Source organism: Pyrus communis, chromosome 8 (genome assembly GCF_963583255.1).
Source record: "Pyrus communis chromosome 8, drPyrComm1.1, whole genome shotgun sequence".
NCBI classification, from domain to species: Eukaryota; Viridiplantae; Streptophyta; class Magnoliopsida; order Rosales; family Rosaceae; genus Pyrus; species Pyrus communis.
Window position 1 is genome coordinate 1,801,517 of NC_084810.1, and position 23,035 is coordinate 1,824,551.

Sequence of the window (23,035 nt, forward strand, 5' to 3'; positions counted from 1 at the left end):
AATCAGCGGAGAAATGACGATTATTAGAACACTTAAACTCATGGCCATGGTAAACATCTAATAACTAGTCAAAACTGAGGTCCAAAAATGCAGCTCTACCTATATAATTGAGGTTCAAAGACAAACTACAAGCGAAAAATCTACAAGACTGAATTTGTACAACATATTTCAATCCTGAAACCCGGAAAATTGAATTTGAGTGAAATTTTTATCGTAAGGCTGTGCCATGCTCCGGTAAGTAACTGCTCAGATCACCGATAACAAAATCTCCTAAGTTGGCCAAACTCCTCCTTGTAGGACTGATAATTAGCTAATGAAGAACCAATAGCCCACAAACCGCAACACTCACTTTGCTTTCGGTCAGAGTCCTTAACGCAGCAATGCTTTCGCCCATCTTCTCTGTCTTCTTGGGATAAAAGGGTTTTCTTACCGCTGCCGCCACCAACCTTATCATATGGTTGAGCCATCTTCCTAAGGAACTGTTTTCAAGATAAGAGAAGATTAACATGCTGGAATACCAAAAGGTAAATCGCAAGCGAGCTAAGAGCTTTAACAAGATGAAAGTTCGATTTTATCATCATGACACAGCTGGGTGATTCTGGCAAAAAAAAAAAAGAAGTAAAAACGCTAAGGTATTTTCAGATGTTTTTCTGACTCAGTTTAAAAAGTAGCGATCAGACTTCATCAGACCAAAAAAATTGTGTTTCAATGCTTCGGTTTCGATCCTTCTAGTTTATTCTCTTTGGATCCCAAAATCATCTAGCACAGTTGTAAAGGGATGGGGATAGAAGTATGGAACCTAATTATTTACTAGGTCACAACAGACTGGTAAAACAGTTGATGAATGACTCGAAAGGAAAACCACAAATACAAAGTATGATAGATATGCTTATTTCAGGCAAATCAATGACCATACTAAGATAGTGGAAATATGTGATAACAAATAAGGACAAACCTCTCGTGCTATATGCAGAGCCATGTCCGTGCTCAAGTTCAGATGTGCATCACGTAAATGCGACAGTATCCATCCAGGCAATTTGGGTCGCTTGTCATGACGGCTATATCTGAAGTTGAAGTCAAGCACCCAAAAATCAGTGCCTAAATTTTAACTAGACCTTCAAGTTGTGAATTCACGATATTGTAATTCAATTGATAAAAAATAAAAAATAAATAAAAAATAAAAACAAACCTTTTGTCAGCAAAAATCATCGTGCTATACACATTGAGCTGCTTGTCTCTGCACCATACAGAACCCAAAAAGTTCAGAAAACATGTCTTAAAAAACAAACAAATATTTCTTAGATGATACGAAAGGCACTGCAGTGATACCAAGGCATCACATGTCAAGAAGTCTCCCTCCTTTATTTGAAAGGTATCCCGCAAATATTCCAGCCGTGCAAGCAAAATCCTGTGAGAAAAAATACGTCAAGCCCCCAGACGTAGCATTTGTGTCAGTCCAACAAAACCCCCAAACACAAAAATTTAAAACATGCAGAAAATTTGATTCGAAATTCCCTTCTTCACTTAATAAAACAAAAGAGATTTAACAAAAAAATGAACTCACTTGCTTAATGTCGATCAAAGTCTATTCCTTCAGCTACTTTCCTCTGAGAAAACACAGACATAATTTTACTCATTACAGAGAACTGTGTCACCCATCAATTGTAATATTGAAAGTTCTGAATTGCATGTGGCAAGAAACAATGGATAGCTTTCTAAATATGACAGCGTACACAAACAGCAAAAGGGTACTCCATCTTTTATTTTTTTCTTTTTGAGTGAAGAAATGCACTCCCACATTTTTGTTTTAATTGCATATTAATAATAAGAAATTCTGAATGTTTTATAATACCTGGCAACAGACAAGAAGACAGCACCCCTCCCACAGTCACAAACCTTACGGTAATTGTCGAGAGCCAAAGTAGTCTCTACCACATCTTGGGTCTCGATGGTAACAAGCTTATGCTGCATTATTTCCTGTGGCAATAATGGGAGCAGTAAGCATCTTTCTGAAAAACTAACTTCATTGAAAACTTGGAGAAGAGGACAAAGGAAAAGTCCATAGATACCCAGGAAAAGCAAGAGACATAGATAGTGGAGTTACCTTCAAAATTCCATTTTCATTCCAGCTATTGACTATCATATCCATATAAGAGTAACAGACGAAAAAACATACAACCCCATCTGGAACAGCAGAAACCATCTCCAGCATCAACCTTCCATAGTTTCTTACCACGCCAAGATCACTTCTCATATCATATTTGGTACTTACTGGAAGCTGATCACTGAAATAATATACGTGAGCAACCTTTAGATACAACCTAATATGAGTAAGTGCTAAATATAATAGGCAATTTATGATCTGATAAGAACAATATGGTTAGTAAATTACTCAAGTTTACAACTCCCCTACTATAATGAATCAAGAGAAATGAAATGTAAGCACAAAAAAACACTTTTCTGATGTTATACCTTCCACGGGTGAGAACCATTGGGCTTATGCAATCTCTTGTTAATGACATAGTAAAACTTCGACTGATGACAGGATGGAAATTAAGAAGATGGGGGTAGAGATCAATTGGGCTCAAGGTTCCAGATGTAATCACAACTGATTGAAATCGATCAAATACAGGCTTTATGGCAAGTGAAGCATTATGACAGCAAAGCTGGAATACCAAATATGAAAAGACTAGATTATAACTGAATAAGTCTTCAGTCCATCCATTACCGAAGCAATATAAGTAGATCAAGTAAAGGCAGACAGACTCATTATAGTAAATATGCAAGGAAACATATTGCAGGAAGATTTTATAAAACCATAGCATCATTAATTTCATTAGCGTGGACATAAAATTTTATAAATTGTTGAAAGTGGTGTAATATATTTTTAGTTTTTAACCAATTTTTCAATTTTCAGAAATCATTCAATGTTCATTTTATTAAAAAATGTAATTTGAAAAGAATGAATAACACAAAACTAACCTGTAAAACAGGATCAGGAATGTGTGGCATTCGCTCATCCAATGGTTCAATTATAATAGTGAATCCACGAGTGTATGTCCCCACAAGTGTCGCAAAGTCGCAAATCGTTTGAATGTGTAATAATTCATCTGTGTCAGTAATTTCTAACGTCATCATTAGTGAGTGTAGGCGATCATAACAAAACTTCAGAGTTTTCTGGTCAATCCAGCTTGTGAACTGATAGTGGCAACAAAACTGACCGGGCCTTCCTTCTTAACATTCTCGGTTTCAAGACGGACTTCCAGATGATTGACCAATCTTCATAACACATGCACAAAATGGTCCGCTTTACAAATATTTCCGGGCACAGCCTCCTTCAAAATATCATCAGGTAGAGCAGGATTTTGAAGTCAAGTATCTGTGACTGCATACACAGAAGAAATAATAGTTATGAGAACTTGGGAAATCATCAAACAAAAATATTTAAGTTTCAATGGAAGAAAATCAAGGGAATGAGCAATCAACATACTAGGTAGGTTCCTCCTTGTGCAAAACCCCCAACTAGCTGGTTCTATTCTTTACGCAATCTATCTGCATCAGTGACCTTGAACCTACCTACCATGTCAAGCAAATGAATGAAAATCTGTATTAAATGTAAGGGCACTAGCTAAGAAAGCTTGAAACAAGCCTATCTCGAAATAATCTTAGCCAGTTTTTAAACAAACCATGATTGAAAATAAAGAGACGGATAAATGAAGCACCTACCTTTCAATTTCATGCTGCATCTTACTAAGATTCCTCCTGGCACCCTCAATCGTCTGCCTCCTCACACTAACACTAAGCGCTTCAATACACACATTATCGATATTATGAGCCTCATCAAACACCACAACAGACTCCTTTTGTATTTCCTTGGAAATAATCCCAGCCACTTTAAGATCAAGCATGTACTGATAACTATAAACCACCACATTCGAAAACTGCACCAAATGCCTCGCCAAGAAGTAGGGGCACCACCCTCTCTGCTTCCCATACGCCCTCAAATCCTAATTTTTCACACAAAACAAACCAACCCAATTGCAATCACTCCAATCCGGATCGAAAACATAACAAAGAAACAAAATTTTCAAAACCCAATTCAAAGAAACAAAATTTATCAAAAACCCAATTCAGCAATACTTGCAATGTATAAACCCCAGGAGGCAAAACAGCTCCAGACCCAGCTTTCTCATACTCCTCATAAAACTCAAAAGTTGGCACGTTTGGGTTTTCCGCCGCCAAGTTCCTGACCCAGCTGGCAGTCAATTTCCGGCAAGCCGCATCCACAGAATCCCGATTCTCCGCCGCCAACACCGTCGAATTAACACACAGATTCTTCCTCGACGAGAGCCCGACAGCCAAGATCTGGGCCTGCGGACCCAGATGCTTGACCTGGTAATTGTGGAGGAGCTTGAGCTCGGCGAGAGTCTTCTCCATATCGTGAACCGTGCGGGTGCAGTAGATAAGCTTGACGGGGTTTTGGGGTTTGGAGAGAGTGTAGGAGGTGATGAGTGAGAGGAGGGCGATGGTTTTACCAGTGCCGGTTGCCGGTGGCCCTTGGCGTCGAGGGCGCGCTTGAGCTCGAGCATGTAGGTGTATTGCTCCGGGTATAAGTGGTCGTACGGGAAGTAGACCGTCACGTCTTCGACCTGGAACTTCATGGTGTTAATGAGGTTTTGGGTTTTGGCGAGAGAGTTCGGATTCAGGATTTTAAACTTGGGATTTTATTAATAAAGATCAAAAAAATTATAGATAAAAATAATATTGAAAATATGATCCTTCTGTCTTAAGCTTGAACTACCCGAACAAATAGATGGTCCTTTTGGCTTTGGCTTGAATTTTTTTTCTTCCATATTTCTTATTTCTAAACTACATATTTAACAAAAAAACACAAAACATATACCAATTAACCAATAAACAAAAATTTTATATTTCTTATTTCTAAACTACACATTTAATGAAAAATACAAAACATATACCAATTACCCAATAAACAAAAATTCCATCTAAATTCTAATGATCAAATGAGCATAAACATATAACATGTCAACAATCATATCAATAATAGACTAAAAATCTTCATCAATATCTAATATAATTTAATTAAGATTAGATTAGAATACCCAAAAACTTACTTGAATTGTGAACCAAATAGTGGTGGCCTAGAGATTTGGGGAGGTATGATATTGGAGTAATAAAATTATAATATGGGATTGTGTGTGGGATTTAGAATTTTAGGGTTTTGAAATCTGAGGAGTTAGGAATTGGAAATTGGATGGATATGTTAAAGCTGGGCATTGGGAGAAGCATAAGAGAAATTTTGGTGAATATGGTATTGGGCATTGGGGGAAGCAAAAGAGCGGGAAACGGGGGAAGAGGGACAGTGGGGAATGATGTGGGTTGGGGGTGGGATTTAAAATAATGGACAAACACTTCGGTTGGGATTTAAAAAACAATTTAAAACAATTGGCCAAAACACTGTCGTTTTGGGCCAATTATTTTCATTCTTCTCTGGTCAACTTCTCCGACAAGAAGATGTCGTACCTGCAACTTGCATTGCACGAGGGATCCTTGGAAAATTTCTAACAGCGATTTAGGGTCGTCGAAAGGTCCTGGGACCTCCCAGGTCCCTTTTGTGGATCCGCCACTGGACTGAGACCGAGAGGGACGGTGGTTATGGTTTTTATGTAGACGTTGGGTTAGAAGTCGGGTTGTAGCCCCTTTAATAACTGTTTAGAGTGAGAGGGATTAAGTTCGATTTTCGATAAAAGTGAATTTAAGCTAAGCCTAAGCCTAACCCCACTCCAACCTGTTAGCGTAGACAATATCATTTGTTTATAAAAAATAAAATAAGTCGGGTTGTAAGATGGGCTTCAATCTATATCTTTTATAGACTATTTCAATAGTCAACGTAGATCCAATCAAGGGAAACGATATATATAGAATGAGTATACTATCACCGTGGTATTAGGCTCATGTAACACATACCATTGTTTATTAACTCGAGATGTGAGAGTCAAGGTGTATCTGTTTCATGCCAGGCACTATCCGGAGTTGGGGCTTTTTCATGGCAGAGTGAGAGGACGAGATTACAATTCGGCAAAGTTTCTAGAGAATGACTAACAACAAACGAGATTGCCAAGGTGACGGAATCGTGAATCAATTGTACAATGCAATATGAAAATTCTAAAACATTTGCAACGTGTTCGTCGGCCGGGATGTCACGGTGGTGTCTCGGGAGGTAGACAAGTCCTCTAAGTTTTTGGTTCAGACCCTGACTTAAGAGTGTCAACCAAAACTACACGGAAAGAGAAAAAAAACTTGAGGGTTTTCTTTTATAGAAGGGGCCCCCTTTGTATTTCTTCGAATGCAATCCCAAGAACTTGAACACGACACTAAACGCTCTTAACTAACTTGAGTCACAAGCTACTCACTACTTGTACGATAAAAAACAAAGAGTTACCATTACCATAAGTTTCTTTAACTGCACGTTAGAAACAAGGTTGCTAATCAAGTTACATTATACAGTCAAGGTTTGAGAGAATCTAAAACACAATGTTTCGGACCGCATAGTATGCACAATCCAGTCTACCATGGATTCGAGGCCCGAATGGCTAAACTTGACCAGTTTGGAACCGGCGAACACCACTGGTTTGCACAACGACCACGTCGGGGGCTATTCTCCGTCAGTTGGTGTGTTACATTCCAGACCCTTTATTACATGCCGGCATTGAAACCTGTAACATCAAACAAGAAACAGCACAAAACTCAAACACATTCAAATATATGAACTGCAAAAAGTACAAGGAAAAAAAAACGAAGATTATAGCACCGAAACTTGCCTATCCCGGGGTGTGTACCCCTTGTTCGGTTGTTCCTATAGCACACATAACGTTATGTGTGTTATGGGAACAAAAGGGGATATGGCCCTCAGGGATTGGCAAATATTTTACATTTGAGGGTGTTCAAAGCCTATTTTTTCGCAGACCGGCGTACCATATAAAATCATTTGGAGTAGACTCAACCACACCATCAGAGCTGCCACTTTGAGAAGAAGCATCCGTTTTCGGATCTTGGGTTTTGCTCTTGATCTTTAGTTTCAGAGGCACAATCTGCAATTAAGAGAATGCACAAGTGAGTTGTAAGCTAATTGGTAGATAATGGAAGCTGAATTGTTAATAGCAAACGACCTTGTTGCTGTATCGGAAATCACGCTTTGGAAGAAAATGGAGAGGCAGATTGAAAGAAGCCGGAGCCTTCACCAGCAGAAACAGCTTGGAAGGCCCTGAATAAGCAGCACACCCAGCACCCTTTGCAATCAGCCCCCGAATCGCTTTTCTACAAAGCACTTCCGACGCCCTGCTTTTCGCAAAATCAAGTTCCGAAACAGCATGTCCACTTGAAAAGCTCAGCTCGTAGACGTGCTGAGGTCGGAGCGGACTCGCTCCGATTATCAGAATCGCTTCTCGGAACTCACGAACCTCGCTGATCATCTGCTTCAGCGCAGTTTGGAGGTCGGAAACCTGGCGCATCAGCTTCTCGAATCTCCGAATCCCGCGCTTCGCCTCCCGCATTTCGCCAGCGTGCTTCCTGCGGAGCGACGGCTTCACCTCGTTTTGCTGAACCGCCATTTCCTGAAAATTCACAGATTCTCATTCAGGGCAAAGCATTCGAATTCGGATCCGAAAAAACGCAAAATTCACGAGATTTAAATTCTCGTACCAAATCCTTGTACTCAGAACAGAGCGAATCGAATTCCAGAGTGATATCCTGCAACATTCTGTGCAGAAAATTGGGGATTTTCAGAAGGAAAAAAAAAAAAAAAAAGGATCGAAATGATTAGGGATTTTGGAAAATGGGGGCAAGTACTTACGCAGGGATTTGCTGGTGCATGTAAAGCACGAAACCGGAGATTTCGTTAATGGCGTGGAAGATCACAGAGCCGTTCAGAGAGTCGGCGGCGATCTCCATCTCTCCGATCCCCGAGAGAGCCAAGACGAACTACCTGAAATTTCAAATGGAATCGGGTACCATACGGCCCAGAAGAAGATGATACGGGTCGAGTCACACAAACCCGTATCCAGTTGCTACGTTGGCGGCAAATGTTTTTAAAAGTTATGTGGTCAAATATTTGTGTGGACCAATGTGAAAATATTTTTGGGGTAAAAATAATGTTATCTACACACATCTTTTTATTTTTCATAAATCTCGCTTAATTTCCAGCCGTTAAATCAAATGAATTGAAGAATATCAAATAACAGAAATTAGCAAAGAATGTATGAGAAGTTAAAATAAGTACTTATACGTATCAATTTACAAAAAATTCAATGTTAAATTGTTGACCTCAGAACTTAAATTTACAATCTCATAACTTCAAAATACTTAATTTCATAACTCAATTCTTCGAACTTCTAATCTCATAACTCCGAGATGTATAGTAAAATACTAAAACATAAAATTATATATTTTGCTTTTGTATATAATACTATACATATTACGTGTTATTTTTCATGTTTTATCACAAGTAATTTGGTTCGGTTAACTTACAATTTGTGAAAATCAAAAGCCCATACTAAACCGGGTATTTCAATTTGGTTCAGTTTTATAGACCAAATAAAAAGATAATCAAATTAATTCACCCCCTACTTTTGATCTACCAATCAAATAAATCGAACGAAAAAAAACGACAAAATTAAACGGGTGTGATGGGAGAAAAAGAACCTAGTTACCATTCAACACAGAAGAGCATCACAAGATAAAAACCAGCGTCTATATATATATACAAAAGATGGGGTATCTTATATCGGCGATACAAACCAGTATTGGTCTACAGTGCACTCAACTAAACCCTGCCATCGACGCGTTTCCATTTGATGCAGAAACCATGCCGGCTATAAGTCTTCGCTTCGTGGCCAATGAATGAAGCATTAGATGCTACTCAAAGTCAGGAGTACATACCACTTGCACCATATTGCGATGCCATAACCGTTTCTGGTTTCCGCTGGAGGTGTTTCATCAGTCTAAGCATTCCAACGCTGCCAAATTGAAGGGAGAGAAAAATTTGTCGTTAGTGTCACCTTCTACGCAGAAATTCTTTATCGGTTTTTGGGTGATAGGAGACCATCACCTGAAGACGAGAAGGCACAGCCTATTTGGGAGTTATACACCATACCGGCTTAAGGCTTTGCTTAAACTCGGCATTACATTATATGCCTGATATGATCTTCTAAGTTCAATAATAGAACCCACCTGCACAATCAATAGTCAGAACTACTTGCAAGAGTTGCGTACAATATAACGCGGCAGTGCAAACCCTTCAACACAGTAGACTTTAGTACATCAGGTTTTTTTTTTTTTTTTTCGCACAGGAAAGCTAGCATCAAAACATATACCGTCAAGTTTATGCAAGAAAAACTTATTAATCAAATAAACACAGTCGGTTTATGGTGTATTTGGGTAACCAAAGCTGAGGAAAGTAAAGCCGGGTTAGAATCTGTACATGTATAGTAAACAAATAAAGACCCTAAAGATATTTAACATCCTCCAACTATTCTTTCAAACGCCAGAACTTTTTTACAGTTACACTGCAACACAAAGGTACACAAACAAACACAAACAAAAGCATGCTATAGCAGTGGATAAAGTGGCATACTCAGAATTGGTATTGTACTTACTATTATGAGGACTGATGTCAACCCGATTGCAAACCCCGCATTGATATTGCGTAAATAATGGTCGATTATGCTTGATGTTGTTGCCAAGATACTTAACAATAGCCCCCCTGCAGAATTTCCACCATAGGAAAGAAAAAAGCAAGCAAAAATAAATTCAATGGGGGCCAATAACAAAGGAACTAAGTTCATAAATAACAGGAAGACACAATGAAAGGAGAATTATACCCCAGAAACGTGTCGATGCCTGAATCTTTGAGAGGTACTCAATTGTAGCCTTCCCAGGTTTTATGTTTGGTATCCTGGCACCCATCTTATTTAAGTAATCAGCAATTTCCTTGGGCAAGTTGGCCTGGACAAGCATTATTGATTAAAAACACTAGCAAACTTTTTAACAGACGAGATTAACATAATTTCTATTCACATCTAAATGTACAAATATCATTGTTACTATGGATTTTTGAACCAAGAATGCTAAACTCCTAAGCCATAATAGACTCTGCTAGCGTTGAAACTACTGACAACCACATACCATATTTTTCAAATTCAGACATCTAAGCACAATAATGCACAAGTATAGAAACATAAAGACGAGAAATTTAATGCACGCAAAGAGAGATATAAAAAAAATGCTTTACAACTATATCCTTATTAGTTGGGTTTTAAATTACTCTTTTGCTGTATTGTAGCCTGCAGATTGAAGAACGAACAGAAAGCACGGTGATTCTAGAATGATTATATATAATGTTAAGAGAAAACTTACAATGTCAAATATATTGAATAAGAACACAAAAAATGCATATATTGAGTAGTACACCCAGGGCCCTGCCCCAATGGTATTTTCGGGGTTCAATATCTCCTTAACATGCTCCCAGAAAGATGAACCAAGAATACTGCCAACAAACCACATTATCAGAAAGTTGTAAGTTCAACTTCAAAATGGGAAAGCCAAAGTGTAATTAAGGAAGCTTTCGGGGTCGGCCAGGAAATGATGCCACCAAATAAAAAAACTTTACCTTGCAAGAATGCTGGGAAATGCCAAGAGATAAGTAGTGGTGAGAACAGGCTGCATTCCTGATGGGTTAATGGTAAAAGGGATATAGGGCTCCACTTCGGTAATTGGTGAGTCATCTCTGCCCAAAACACAAAAGCCCAGAAAATAGTGTCAGCCAACAGAAATAAAATACAGGCTTCTACTAAGCTTTTAATCGACAATGAGATCAGTCTACAAGCAATAACGGCTAAGAACAGCCATCTTTATAATCAACCACACCATGTATAGAGAGAAGTACGCACTACACAGTCACTTTCTTTAAGAATGATCACAGCCCATCCAAATGGGTTGTATTACCTTGCAGCAGAAGCAAGCTTAAAACCATAGTACTGCAGCTTTATCTTCCTGCACCCTTCAGTCACCACAACTGCCCACATAGTGACTATAGTGAAAACGCCCAATACTGCAAATAAGTATGGCCCCCAACTAACAGAACTTCCTGAAATACATAAAAAAACATGAATCGCTAAACTTTAAATCTTCAAGTTAAATGACATCTGACAGAATACTATGATAGGATGAGCAAAGTTACAGAATTAAATGTCATCTAATGGGATATTAAATGTGCCCAACAAAGGGCAAACTAATGGAATTCATTAAATCACATACCTGAGAGCTGAGACAGCATTTTGTATAACGTCTCTGTGTAGCCAGTCAATATTTGTACACAAATAATTAGAGATGAACCTTGACCTGAAATATAAACTACCAGTCAGAGATTATAGAGAGTATAATCCCATACACAATAAGACAAAAGAATGAACAAACAATTTTTAACGTTGTTTGAAATTTGAAAGTACTTTGGACATTTACAGAAATAAAAAGCGACCTGTTGGAATGATACTATGATCTTAAGACCTCACATATGTAATAACAGTCACCATCAATGAAAAATCAAGTATTCCACAAGGACTCGTGAATGCTTACTATGAGAGAAGATGCACAAGGTAGTCAAAACCTCATCAAAGAGGACGAACAGAATTATGTATTATTAATTCACAGGAAAAACCTTATGAGGTATGGAAACTTTTGAAGCCAAATCTCCTAATTGTGGACATATCTTCTACTACAAGGCATGAGATTTGTGTGGAACAATTGTGTATATATATAATTAAACTATGTAAAATCTTTTCCTAAATCCAGCATCCAAAAATGATGACCATAGTGACTGGTGAAAATGAAAGTATAATCCTTCTTTGAAAAAAAGGGGCTCGGAAAAAGACAACAGGACAGAATTATACGGAATATTAGCACAATGTTACAATACCAAGCAAGTAACCAAAAAATCATGTATAGTACCAAATCCAGATTCTGAGATGGTATCACAAATCCACGTCATTGTCATCGCTCCACAGACCAATAACATACTTGTCACCATCACATGCTTGACCCTGCAAAATTCCATAACATAATCATAATCCCCCAATAGATAAATATCATCTTGAAAAGTTCCACCTCATAAATACAGCTTACCAACTAAAACAACAACAGATCTACGAGTTAAGAGTATCATATATGGTGAAAAATGTAAATGATAACGAGAACACGAGATTATTATTAAATAGAATAGAAAAAGAACCATGCTAACTGCTAAGGGCATGGTGGAAGAGAGAACCTAGGCAGCTACATCTATAAGAACTTGTGAGTAGACCCAAGATATATTCGAAATCACAATCATTGTTGAAAATAACAATAGATATGCTGCATTACCTGTAGCTAGCCGCATAGATTGAATATGGAAGCGAATAACAAGCAAGTATGATAGCTTCCACTATTGCAAAGCCAAAAGATAGCCACCATCTAGAATAGACGGAAACATGAAACATGTTCAAAATCTTGAGAGACAAATCTGGTCTAAAAGTAAGTCACAAACAAATTATGCAACAAGAACTTGGCTCACTACTTGAGATGAATAACTAGACACACATATAACTCTTAATCTTCTCATGACCATCTAAGCCTTCCTTCCGCAGCTTTACCAGGGAGGGAACAACATGACATAGTACCTGTACATCAATTTTGAGATTTTCAATATATAACTATATTCTATTACATGCCAACTTTCCTCACAAGATTAATCACATTAAACATATATCCGTTTACTTTTATTGGTTTCAAATTTGTCTGTTAGGTTAACATAAACCAAACTAGCGGACGGAAAGAATTAAACCTGCATTATGATCGATGCTATGATTTGAGGACTGATTCCAAGCTGAAAGAAAGACATTTTAAGCTCCGCTGCAAAATCGCCAAGTTCATCTGGCAGAAAACAACATGAACAATCATCAGATAATTACAAAAATGACCATACACATGGAGGAAGAAAGTTCAATTACTCACCAACAGATCCCGATACAAAGCTTAGGTAATCTTGAGGGATCAACCTTCTATCAAATCCAGGCAGAGGGATAAAATAACCGACACGACTAATCACAATTAGCACAGCTGTTACAAACAGCCTCCTCCTAATCTCGCTCTTGAAGAACGACTCAGCAGCATTATTAACCACTGAACTCAGGCGCACGAAATTCAGAAACCGGTTTCTAAACGTCATAGGTCTGGCCTTCTCATCCTTTAAGTTCTCAACCTCGTTCTGTTTCGAAATTTCCGTCCCGTCACTCCCACTCAACGGATTAACTTCAACCTTTAGGGACTCTGGAGGCGTAGCCTCAACATTTGTATAATTATTTAGGAACCGGTTCGAAAACTTAGTGGAGACTCTTCTGTTCACTCTGGACAATAAGGGCCTGTTTGGCAACATGAAATTTCTAGGGTTTGTCCTAAGGGAAACATAGCTACTATTCCTAACAATTGGCAAACAACAAATTTGAATTTCACAACCTGAAACTGCACCTGCAAGTAAATGACCAGAAAATGTCCATCAGAAACTTCATCCGAAGCTACAAAATTCAACATGGACACATTTTCGATACACAGCTACGCGTTACTGGATTAAATTGACTAAGAGACTACTAAACCTAACAATACTCCGAATTTTCCATGATTTTCCAGAGTTTTCTCGGGAAACAAACAGGAAACCGACCTCGAGATTTTGCGGGCGAGAGTTTGGGATGGAAGCGTTGCGAGCTGAGAAGAGTGGCTTCCATGGCGGGACTGATAGAGCAACACGGAGCAGCGGGACTGTTCAGTTCGGTTAAGCTGGGAAACGGCTCATCTTTAAGGTGGGGGGAATAATCCTCTGCTTTACTCGCTCGTTTTGCACTATTGACATGATATTCTTATTGCCCCATTGTTAGGTCGGCGAAGGTCCATCCATCGTGGCAAGGCATGATTGGGATTAGTGTTTCAAAGGGATTTTGGATCCCATTCGGATCCAAATTGTAGAATTTTACGGATCCTCACATCTTAATCATTTATCGTGCATCGTGCAGTTAGAAATCATTTGATTTTTTTAATTTAAAATTAAACATAAATAATATCTGACGAAAAATAATCGCACAACGTACGATGAACGGTTAAGATATGAAGATTCTTAGATTTCTCACCATTCCGAGAGGATCATCTTCAAATTTTACTACAATAATGTTTTTTTTCTATGGACGCAAAACGGCCCGTTTTGCCATTTTTCACTCTAATATTCTACAATGTGTATTCAAACCATAGAAGAGATTCGAATTTGAACGGAGGGAACAAGCAGACTTCAAGCATAAGCCTTTCCCATATATTAATTTATATTGCTACTCGCGATTGAATTATGAATGCAATTTTCGCTTGATCAAAAGGACATACATGACTCAACATTCAGGGTGGTCTAGTGGTTAGAGACAAAGTTTATGCCCGTATTTCATACAACACATCTTCATTTCGATTCATGGTGCAATGGGCTAGAAGAAGGTTAAAATGTTTCTGTGAGTCTTTTCAACCCCCAAAAGAGTGAATTGTCGTAACGAAACCATTAACTGGTCCATACAAGACTAACGGGCCACTAGCTATAAATTTTATTTTCTAATTTTGATTATTGAAAGATTTGCAAGATCAGTTTAAATTCAAAAGAATTACATATAATTAGGCTAGTTCGGGGCCGGCTTCTTTTAAAATAATTTTGGTAATGTCAAACTAGCCCATAAGCAATTACAATTTATCAAAGCACTTGTCTAAAAATGGAAGCATTTAGCTGTTTATTTAAGCTTACATTACATGATCAAAGATCGATCATTCAACAGAGATAGCCGTACACATCAATCGTAGAGCTACGAGAGCCTTATCCTTATACGATGATATAGTTTCTTGTATATGAGTAATAATCGTTGTTCGTATTCGCCATTAGTAAGTCCATTCCTTTGGAAGAAACAATTCCGGTGAAGAATTCGGATTTTGGGAAATAATGTAGCATTGAGTAGACGAAACATCCTTATTTCCATTCTTGTTTTGAGCTACCAAGTAGTCTTCACTTTTCCACTTATGTTCTTTAGAATCTGAAGTTAGAATCTCGAATTTCTTAGCAGCATAAAATAAAACAACAAAAGATACCTCAATCAAATTAAGTAAAATATGATATATCAACTATGCGGGCGGATCCCTGACAACATTTTTGTATACACGTTTTTTTGTGGCCGGCCCACTCCGAAATATATTTTAACGATCCAAAATCATCCGAATATGAAACTATATGACAGTTGGATTTCGAGTTTAGGATTTCTTTATAGAATCGTATTCATCCATTTTCTTCACTACAAATGAATGCCTTAATGGTTTTGGATTTGTTTAATATTTTGTAAGGATGATCTATGAATGATGTTTTAAAAGATAAGACGGTTTGGATAGTTAAAATATATTACAGAGTGGGCCATACAAAAACGTATCAAAGTTATTGAAAAATTGGTGACACGGATCGGCTGCCATCAACTATATATATGTTTGTATGGATGGTATAACTAACCTTGTCGAGGTGAAATTTGCAGGCCTAGTGCATGCACGTTGAGGTTCAGAGCTTGAACCACACGAGAGGGCAGCAGAACGGGAGCACAAGCTGCATGCAAAGCAAGCATTAACAAGGGTATTTCGATTTTCGTCGTTTGATTTTGGTCATTTGAAGACGCTCATTATTCACGTACATACCTTAATCAAAATTAAGAATAATATACCCAAAAAAATGACCAAATTAAAATCGAATCCGAAATTAGGGTTACCTACCTGGTTTTTTACTTCTGATGAAGTGGGTGCCTGCTCGTTGTGGAAGAAAAACGCCAGTGCCACATGACTTTTGACTAGAATCCAGGAAGATGGCTTGCATTCCAGGTCCTCCGGATGACCAATTCACATTGACTTTTGGTCTATGATATGGTCTCATCAAGCTAGATTTCGAATCCTGCAATTCGCACATTATCTTTCAGTCAAACGAATTATATATGTATACACGAGTATACAATAGTACTACTGCATTCAAGCTCGAGATCGATATTTCGAGTAAAAAACAACACCAAAAGACTTAATTTGTTTAATTAATGGCTCGTTTAGAAATGTTTTTAAAATGGCCGAAAGCTCTTTTAGAACCAATGACAAGTGAATTCTTGAAAAATACTGTACCGCGTTATGCAATAAGCATATAAATGGTATTTTTTGTAGGAAACACTTTAAACGCTTTTGGAACCAAAAAAATATTTTCTCTAAAAACGTTTTTAGTCATTTTAAATAGTCCAAACAAGCCCTTATTAATTTCGATACACTAATTTTGAAATATTTTACTTAATGCCTAAGCCATGTATCGACAATTTTTCGAAGAAACCTTCATAGATTCCTTGATCACAACTCTAAATTAATGACTCCCCCAAAACACTACTTCAACAAAAAATTTCCAACTAGCTTTCTTTTTCTAAGATCAAACTATACCTTAAAGTTAATTAGTTGCATTGTTAGGGAAAAAAAAAAGAGTTAATTAGTTGCAAAAATAAGAGGGAGTAAACTAACAATAAAAATGATTAGGTAGACCAGTTTCATAAGACCTAAACGTGACAGTTGAGTAATATATTATGTAGCCTCATGAGTAGGTAATCGTTAATTGTCAAAAATTTAAAAAAAATTAATTTTTTTTTTAAAAGGTTTGTCCCACTAATATTTTCGCATGGGAAATGTTTTTATTATTTTTATTTATGGAAAACGACCGACTCAGGAATAAATTTCGTCGGAAAATGGTGTTTTTTTTTTTTTTTATAGTGCTAGGAACCAAAATCTTCAAAATCAATCTTCGAAAGTAATCATTTTCAATTCTCTATCAATGGTACCGTTTGACATTTGTGCAAAAACTTTTATTTTGTCGGTTATTAAACTATTTAAGCCTATATGTAAAACCCGTGAATTGCAGGAATGAAAAAAATGACTAGAGCGAATGAAAGAAACTAATAACCAATTCCGCACACGTCAAAACCTATCCGATCACCATTGATGGAGAGAAAAGAAAACGAAAGTGATGGCCGAGAGTACGTACCAATTGATCACAGTGGTAGTGGTGGTGTTTTACATGGAGCCTCGAATACGCCTGCAAATTATAAGATAAATCAAATTTTAATAAATTCGGAACAGTGATGGAAACAAAACTAGAAAATATTAAATTCTGTATTTGGAGCAAGAAGAGATATCGCTCAATAAAACCATTATCGTTTCGCCGATCAAAAAGAGAGTGAAAAAATATGAGAGAGAGAGAGAGAGAGAGAGAGAGAGAGAGAGAGAGAGAGAGAGAGAGAGAGAGAGAGAGAGAGAGAGAAACCTTTGTGTCACATATTGCTTCATCCAAAACTTGTGACGGCAGCCACAACATTCCTTCTTCGAAACCAACCTCTCCTTCCTCATGAGCAGCCATGGAAATATACAGACAGAAAAACAAGAGAGAGAAAGAGAGAGAGAGATAGGGTTTTATTTCACTTTAGAGAGGGAGAGAGGAAGGGTTGAGAGTTGTGATTTGAGTTCCAACTTCTAACCTGTAACGCAACTAAATACTCTCCCTCCCACTCCCTCTCTCTCCTCGCAGGAAACAGAACCAAATTTTAGAGAGAGAAAATCATCATATTTCATAGCCAAATAGGAGTCTTTCACGTGGAGAAAATTAAAAATTAAAAATTATTTATTTATTTTCTCTGTACTCATCTACAATAATAAAGCGCGTATAAATTTGTTTCCTTATCGGATATTAAAAACACACGTCGTTATTTGACCCTTTGTTTACAACTAGAATTACGGTGGAAACCAGGTTACGTTTTTCCAATTATGTGTGATGTGAAATGTTGGATGTTTGACTTATTTAGAAGTGCTTTTAAAATAATTAAAAGTGTTTCTAGTAAAATTATTTTTAGAACCAAATATTTAGTAAAAATGCTAGTAAATTTTGAAAAAAAAATACTTAAATTGCTTCTTGCAAGAAGTACATAAGCGGTGCTTTTGAAATTCAAAAATATTTTTTTAAAAGCGTTTTTAGTCATTTCAAAAGCACTTGCAAATGAGCCTTGAATTTTTCTTAATTGCTACTTTTGACATTGCAATCTTTAAAGTGATCGATAATACGTGATATAATGATTGAATTAGTAATTTGATAATAACTGGAAACTTTCATACCTAGAGATTACACTTGATTAAAAAGAGCCTTAACTCATGATTGAAAATTTGAAAAGTTACCAGTTTAATTATCTTTATGTAACTGAAGCTTATTAATAGGAATTTACTTTCGTATTAAACTCATGTTGTATTGTTGTTGATTGATTTCTTCTTTTAGATTCAAATCCGAAATGATTTTTCTTAGCCTACCACTTTATCAGATGGATAATATAAGTCAAAGTCCATATGGTTACTATCCCTTATTTTATTTTTTTCAATCAAGGTCAACCATATATCAATTAATCATGGAGTTTGTGAACAAAAATTTTCTAAAATCAACGATCTAAAATTAGAAATGCAAGGGCCTAAAGGTAATTTTGTACTAGGAAAAAGGGCTGGCCGGTAGCCAAATATATTAATAATTATATATTTTTTTCAAAATAAATGTCAATACTTTTGTTCTAGTGGTTTTATCATAATAAGGGGTATTTCGGTAAATTGAGTGTGCATAATGGACGTGGACGTGGACGTGGAAGTGGGTTGGGTTGGGTTGGGTAAACCCCTCTTCCTATTTAGTCTTTGCAGTTATTCTTCAGGTAACGCTCTGATGTTGGCTGGCTGGGGCTGGCTGGGGCTGGCTGACTTTATAGACTTGTTTTAGTACAGTTAGTTAGAATAATGTTCCCGTCTCATTGCAGTCTGATTAAAATCTACTTCTCCCTAGATGACTTAAGATTACATTGCAAACTAGTTGATTCTTTTAATATCATTTTCTTATTACTATTGTTTAAAATATCGATATGCCAATTCGATATCGATTTTCTTCTATGGAAATGATGAAAATTTGTTTAAAAATGTGGGAATTTAAAATAAAACTTTAGGGGCAAGTGACCCTCTACCACAATGGTGGAGAAGAATGTTGTCATTGCACCACGGCGTGGATTCGAACTTTGTTGGCTCTCTAATCTAACATCTAACCTAACAAATCTATAGTTTGACCCAAAAAAAACAAAAAAAAAGAACTTTAAAGAATGTCAAACAATCATTTAAACGAATGAATATAAAAGTTTCTCTGATATTTAACTTATATGTCATAAATATCGATAAAACCTATCAATTTTATCCACCAAGAGAAAGTCTTCCATTTTTTAATAAGCCATATGTATGAAGATGTAGTGGGGAGGGAGGTGCAAGTGCCTATTTTTCTTAACCACCTTACCAACGCTACCAAATCAAGTATGGTTTAGGAAAGGAGGGTCCCACATTTTGATACATAAGCAAGATGTTAAAAGTTAACTTATAAGTGAGAGGTTTTAGGTTCAATTCTCGCCAAAGACGAATTTGAACTATATTATTGCTAGTCCATCCCCTCTCCTTAACGTAAATAATATCGTATGTTCAAAAAAAAATGTTAGGTTTTGCAGATATCATCATAATCGTTCTATGGTAATTACTTGGAACCAAGCTTTGGTATACGCAACTTTTTAAACGCATCAAGGTACAATTAAACGTATATATGTAATGTAAAAATGGACCAGCTGACTCACAGAAACATTTAGGAAGGCAAAAGTAGGGACTTAATATTTAATTTTAGATTAGTTGGTCTTGTATCCGCCTCTTATACCTAAGTTTGCATCAACCCTTATTAAAATAGTTTGAAATATCGTATTTAAATTAAAAAGGTAAATTTTTGAGTTCAAAGCTTTTAGTTGGTATCTATAATTCAGTTTCTTGAAATGAAAATTTTCTATTTTATACAAGGAGCAGTAAGCTCAAATGATTCATTGTACATGTTCATCTTATATTAACATTTAATGTAGCCACTTTTTCGGCTTTGAGAAAAACGAAATCTGGACATATATATATATATATATTTTGTATGAAATCAAACTCTTAGCCTAATCATCTCGGGGTTAGGTAGTTATTTTGATATCGTGCACCTTCATACACATATTATTGCTCATCACCCTTAAGCGTTGGTAATCATCATGGTTACATTAATTGCAATTAGACGAGTTCAACTTTCAAAATTTATGTAATAGATATAATTAGATCACAATCATCTAACAACAATCAATATAGTAGTGATGCCCGCCACTACTTTGGGGTGACAATAAAAAATGCACCTTTTTTTTTCAATAATTTAGGGGAGGGGGTTTCAAATCCGATATACGTGGATAGAAATTCAATACCTTAACCACTAAAATATTGAATGAAAGGACTGTTGATATATTTTTCGTTCAAATAAGAATCCAACCAAATAAAAATGTAGGTCTACTCCAAACCCACAAGTGATGAAAAAGATTGGGATAATCTGGAATTGTAAAGTGCTTATAAGTCAGAACCAGTTCAGGTCAACAGAACTGGCAATTCAGTTGGGTTTGGCAAGTCAAGGCAGACTTATAAGAGCTTCTACTAATAAAAGCTTCTAATAATTACATATTCTTTAGTTCTAAAAAAAATTAAAATTAATAAAAATAATCTCTCCTATTTCTCCTCTGCTACGGAAAGGGTTGTGATATTCACACATCATTAACTACTTTCCCACACCTTTTTTTTTTTTTTTTTTAATACTTAATTGGTATCCTACTATTTAATCTTGGGGTGTGATATCCACACACCCCATTTTACATCTCACACACCCTTCTAATTTTCGACCGTCGGATCGAATGAATTAAAAAAGATCAACGAACAGAAATTAACAAGAGGTGTGTGAGAAGTAATTTGGGGTGTGTGGATAGCACACCCTCTTAATCTTTCATATATATCCTTACTTTTTAACTTTTGAAAGTTGTTTTTTAGTTTTGATTTTTACACTTAGAAAGAATCAACACTCAAGATAAACTCCCAAACTGCTCCCCTTCCTCTGTGCCTCCGTTTCCCTGTCCTCTATGCGTCCATTCATACCTTCCATGAAAAGCCAATCTGTGACAGCCCGTCTCGGATTTTTCGTACCGTAGGGGTAAAATGATGGTTTTGCCCCTAGTATGTTTGTTTCGTTGTGTGGTCGTTTTTGGAATTTGGCTAGCTATTTTTGGGACCACACACACACCCACACACTTTCATCCCCATCTTCTTTCTGTCCCGAGTCTCTCTCTCTCTCCCTTTCCTATCTTCTTCGTACGGTCAACACCAAAACCATTGGAAACGTGGTAGATCGAGGAAACAAACTACATATTTGTGCTCGTGAGGTTCTTAGGAGTCCAACCATACCCATTTCAGGTAAGGGAACCCTCGTTTTCACGTCGAACTTGTGATCCCCGATCTGGTCACTGTTCATGCACACGTAAATTCTTGTGTTTTTGGGATTTTCAGGCTTGTAGGAAGCTTAGTGAGGTCCTTAGGAGGCTCGGGGTGGTTCGTTTGAAGGTTTTGGACGTCGGGTTTGTAAGTTGCAGGTTTGGCCGGAGTTGGTGGAGTTTTTCCGACGAGATCCCGTTGGTTTTAGTGCTTGAAAATGCTAAGGATTTGTTCCTCTAGTTGTAAGCTTCATTTTGGTACCAATTTCGTGAAATTTGGGTGAAAAATGAGGGAGATATTAAGTTTAGAATTTTTCCCAGTTTTCCGACGACGGCGACGACGTCGGAGTTTGGCCGGAGAAGACGACGAAATATTCCATCAATTTGGACGGAATATTCCTAACGGCGTTAACAGAATCTATCAGACTTAACAAAATATTCATGACGGCGTTAAATGACGCCGTCAGTGTGCCAGGCACGTGCCTGCGCGTGGGCGGCGCGTGTGGCCGTGCCTTGGCTGGCGTGTGAGGGCGCGTGCGGTGTCAGAAAATTATTTTAAAAATATGGGGATATTCGTGAGGTTGAGTAGATCACGTTGGTGTATTCACACACCCCATTTTTACCTAGTTAGGATTATGTGCTTTAAAATTAACGTTTTTATAGTTGTTTCGCATATAGGTGAGACTTATCCTGAGGACGAGCGCAGTCACTCGAGGCAAGGGGGTTACGACCCTTCTACATACCAGTGAGTGAGCTTTTGGTTTTCCGTATATACCTATATACTTGTGATTTTCCCAGAAAATGAAATTAAACGTTTATATGTTTTATATGCCATGCATTATGTTTGCCCGTTAATTATGCATTATTAGTGGTATATATAAATATATATGGTGCTGCGGATGCACAGGTAAGTGCCAGGTAGGTTATGGTTTATGTTTATGTTTAGTAGTGATTTGAGATGCATAGAGAGCTCATAACCTACACCCCCGGTGTAGTGCTCCCACCCAGAGTAGGGCACAGTCCTTCACGTGATGTTCACCTCCCGCACCACACGCTCATCTTGGATCCAAGTTAGGTGCACAGTCCTGTCGTATAGACCACTGTAGGTGGTTCCGACTCGTAGGTGACCCGTGATTATTCGTCCAATCTTCACGTGATCGTAGCACTTGAGCGTACTTATTTTACACCCAGTCATGTTGTACAAACCACTTTAGGTGGTTTCGACTCGTGTGCAGGTATAGTTAGTGAGTTGTTGACTTGAGCTCTAGATTCAGCCATACAGGTCACGTTAAGTGACTCCGGCTGACAGATTTCATGGCATTGATTTGACATTACCTGAGTACTTACATTTCTATGTTGAGCATTCGACATGGCATATTTCCGAGCATGAGTTATATATATGTGCATATTCTATTTTCTGGGAAACTATACAGGTTTTACGGTGAAGGGTTAGAACTTTTGTTATTGAAATGATTTTGAAAAGCTTTGTTTTTGCCCACTCGCGTTTTTTGTTTTGCGCCCCTCTA

General features: G+C 37.3%; 4 protein-coding genes and 1 pseudogene across 5 annotated transcripts; all 5 read right to left on the minus strand.

Annotated features, from left to right (window-relative positions):
* Positions 1–47: 47 nt before the first annotated feature.
* Positions 48–1,411, minus strand: LOC137742737 (general transcription and DNA repair factor IIH helicase subunit XPD-like). 2 transcript variants are annotated; one of them, XR_011069428.1, is made up of 4 exons: positions 1,330–1,411; positions 1,190–1,237; positions 956–1,064; positions 48–471 (listed from the first exon to the last, which is right to left on the minus strand). XR_011069428.1 is itself a non-coding variant. In XM_068482680.1 (4 exons), the coding sequence occupies exons 2-4, from the start codon at positions 1,207–1,209 to the stop codon at positions 252–254; spliced, it is 357 nt and encodes a 118-aa protein (XP_068338781.1). In that variant the 5' UTR covers positions 1,210–1,237; positions 1,330–1,411; the 3' UTR covers positions 48–251. The 2 variants fall into 2 exon arrangements, 1 of the variants encoding a protein (XP_068338781.1); XM_068482680.1 differs by having other exon boundaries at positions 48–479.
* Positions 1,412–1,562: 151 nt separating this feature from the next.
* On the minus strand, positions 1,563–4,661 carry LOC137742739 (general transcription and DNA repair factor IIH helicase subunit XPD-like; annotated as a pseudogene).
* A 1,702-nt stretch (positions 4,662–6,363) lies between these two features.
* LOC137743911 (uncharacterized) lies at positions 6,364–8,210 on the minus strand. Its single transcript, XM_068483839.1, has 5 exons — positions 7,874–8,210; positions 7,723–7,780; positions 7,191–7,634; positions 6,997–7,112; positions 6,364–6,737 (listed from the first exon to the last, which is right to left on the minus strand). Exons 1-5 carry the CDS (start codon positions 7,969–7,971, stop codon positions 6,677–6,679), a joined length of 777 nt encoding a protein of 258 aa, XP_068339940.1. The 5' UTR covers positions 7,972–8,210; the 3' UTR covers positions 6,364–6,676.
* Positions 8,211–8,538: 328 nt separating this feature from the next.
* On the minus strand, positions 8,539–13,908 carry LOC137742613 (preprotein translocase subunit SCY2, chloroplastic-like). The gene is made up of 14 exons (XM_068482524.1): positions 13,769–13,908; positions 13,066–13,578; positions 12,896–12,984; positions 12,652–12,731; positions 12,436–12,525; positions 12,025–12,116; positions 11,335–11,418; positions 11,023–11,164; positions 10,688–10,804; positions 10,435–10,564; positions 9,900–10,023; positions 9,675–9,781; positions 9,128–9,249; positions 8,539–9,035 (listed from the first exon to the last, which is right to left on the minus strand). Exons 1-13 carry the CDS (start codon positions 13,830–13,832, stop codon positions 9,160–9,162), a joined length of 1,722 nt encoding a protein of 573 aa, XP_068338625.1. The 5' UTR covers positions 13,833–13,908; the 3' UTR covers positions 8,539–9,035; positions 9,128–9,159.
* Positions 13,909–14,761: 853 nt separating this feature from the next.
* On the minus strand, positions 14,762–17,708 carry LOC137741384 (uncharacterized). Its single transcript, XM_068481103.1, has 5 exons — positions 17,450–17,708; positions 17,171–17,221; positions 15,880–16,054; positions 15,626–15,715; positions 14,762–15,161 (listed from the first exon to the last, which is right to left on the minus strand). The coding sequence occupies exons 1-5, from the start codon at positions 17,540–17,542 to the stop codon at positions 15,010–15,012; spliced, it is 561 nt and encodes a 186-aa protein (XP_068337204.1). The 5' UTR covers positions 17,543–17,708; the 3' UTR covers positions 14,762–15,009.
* Between the last annotated feature and the right edge of the window lie 5,327 nt (positions 17,709–23,035).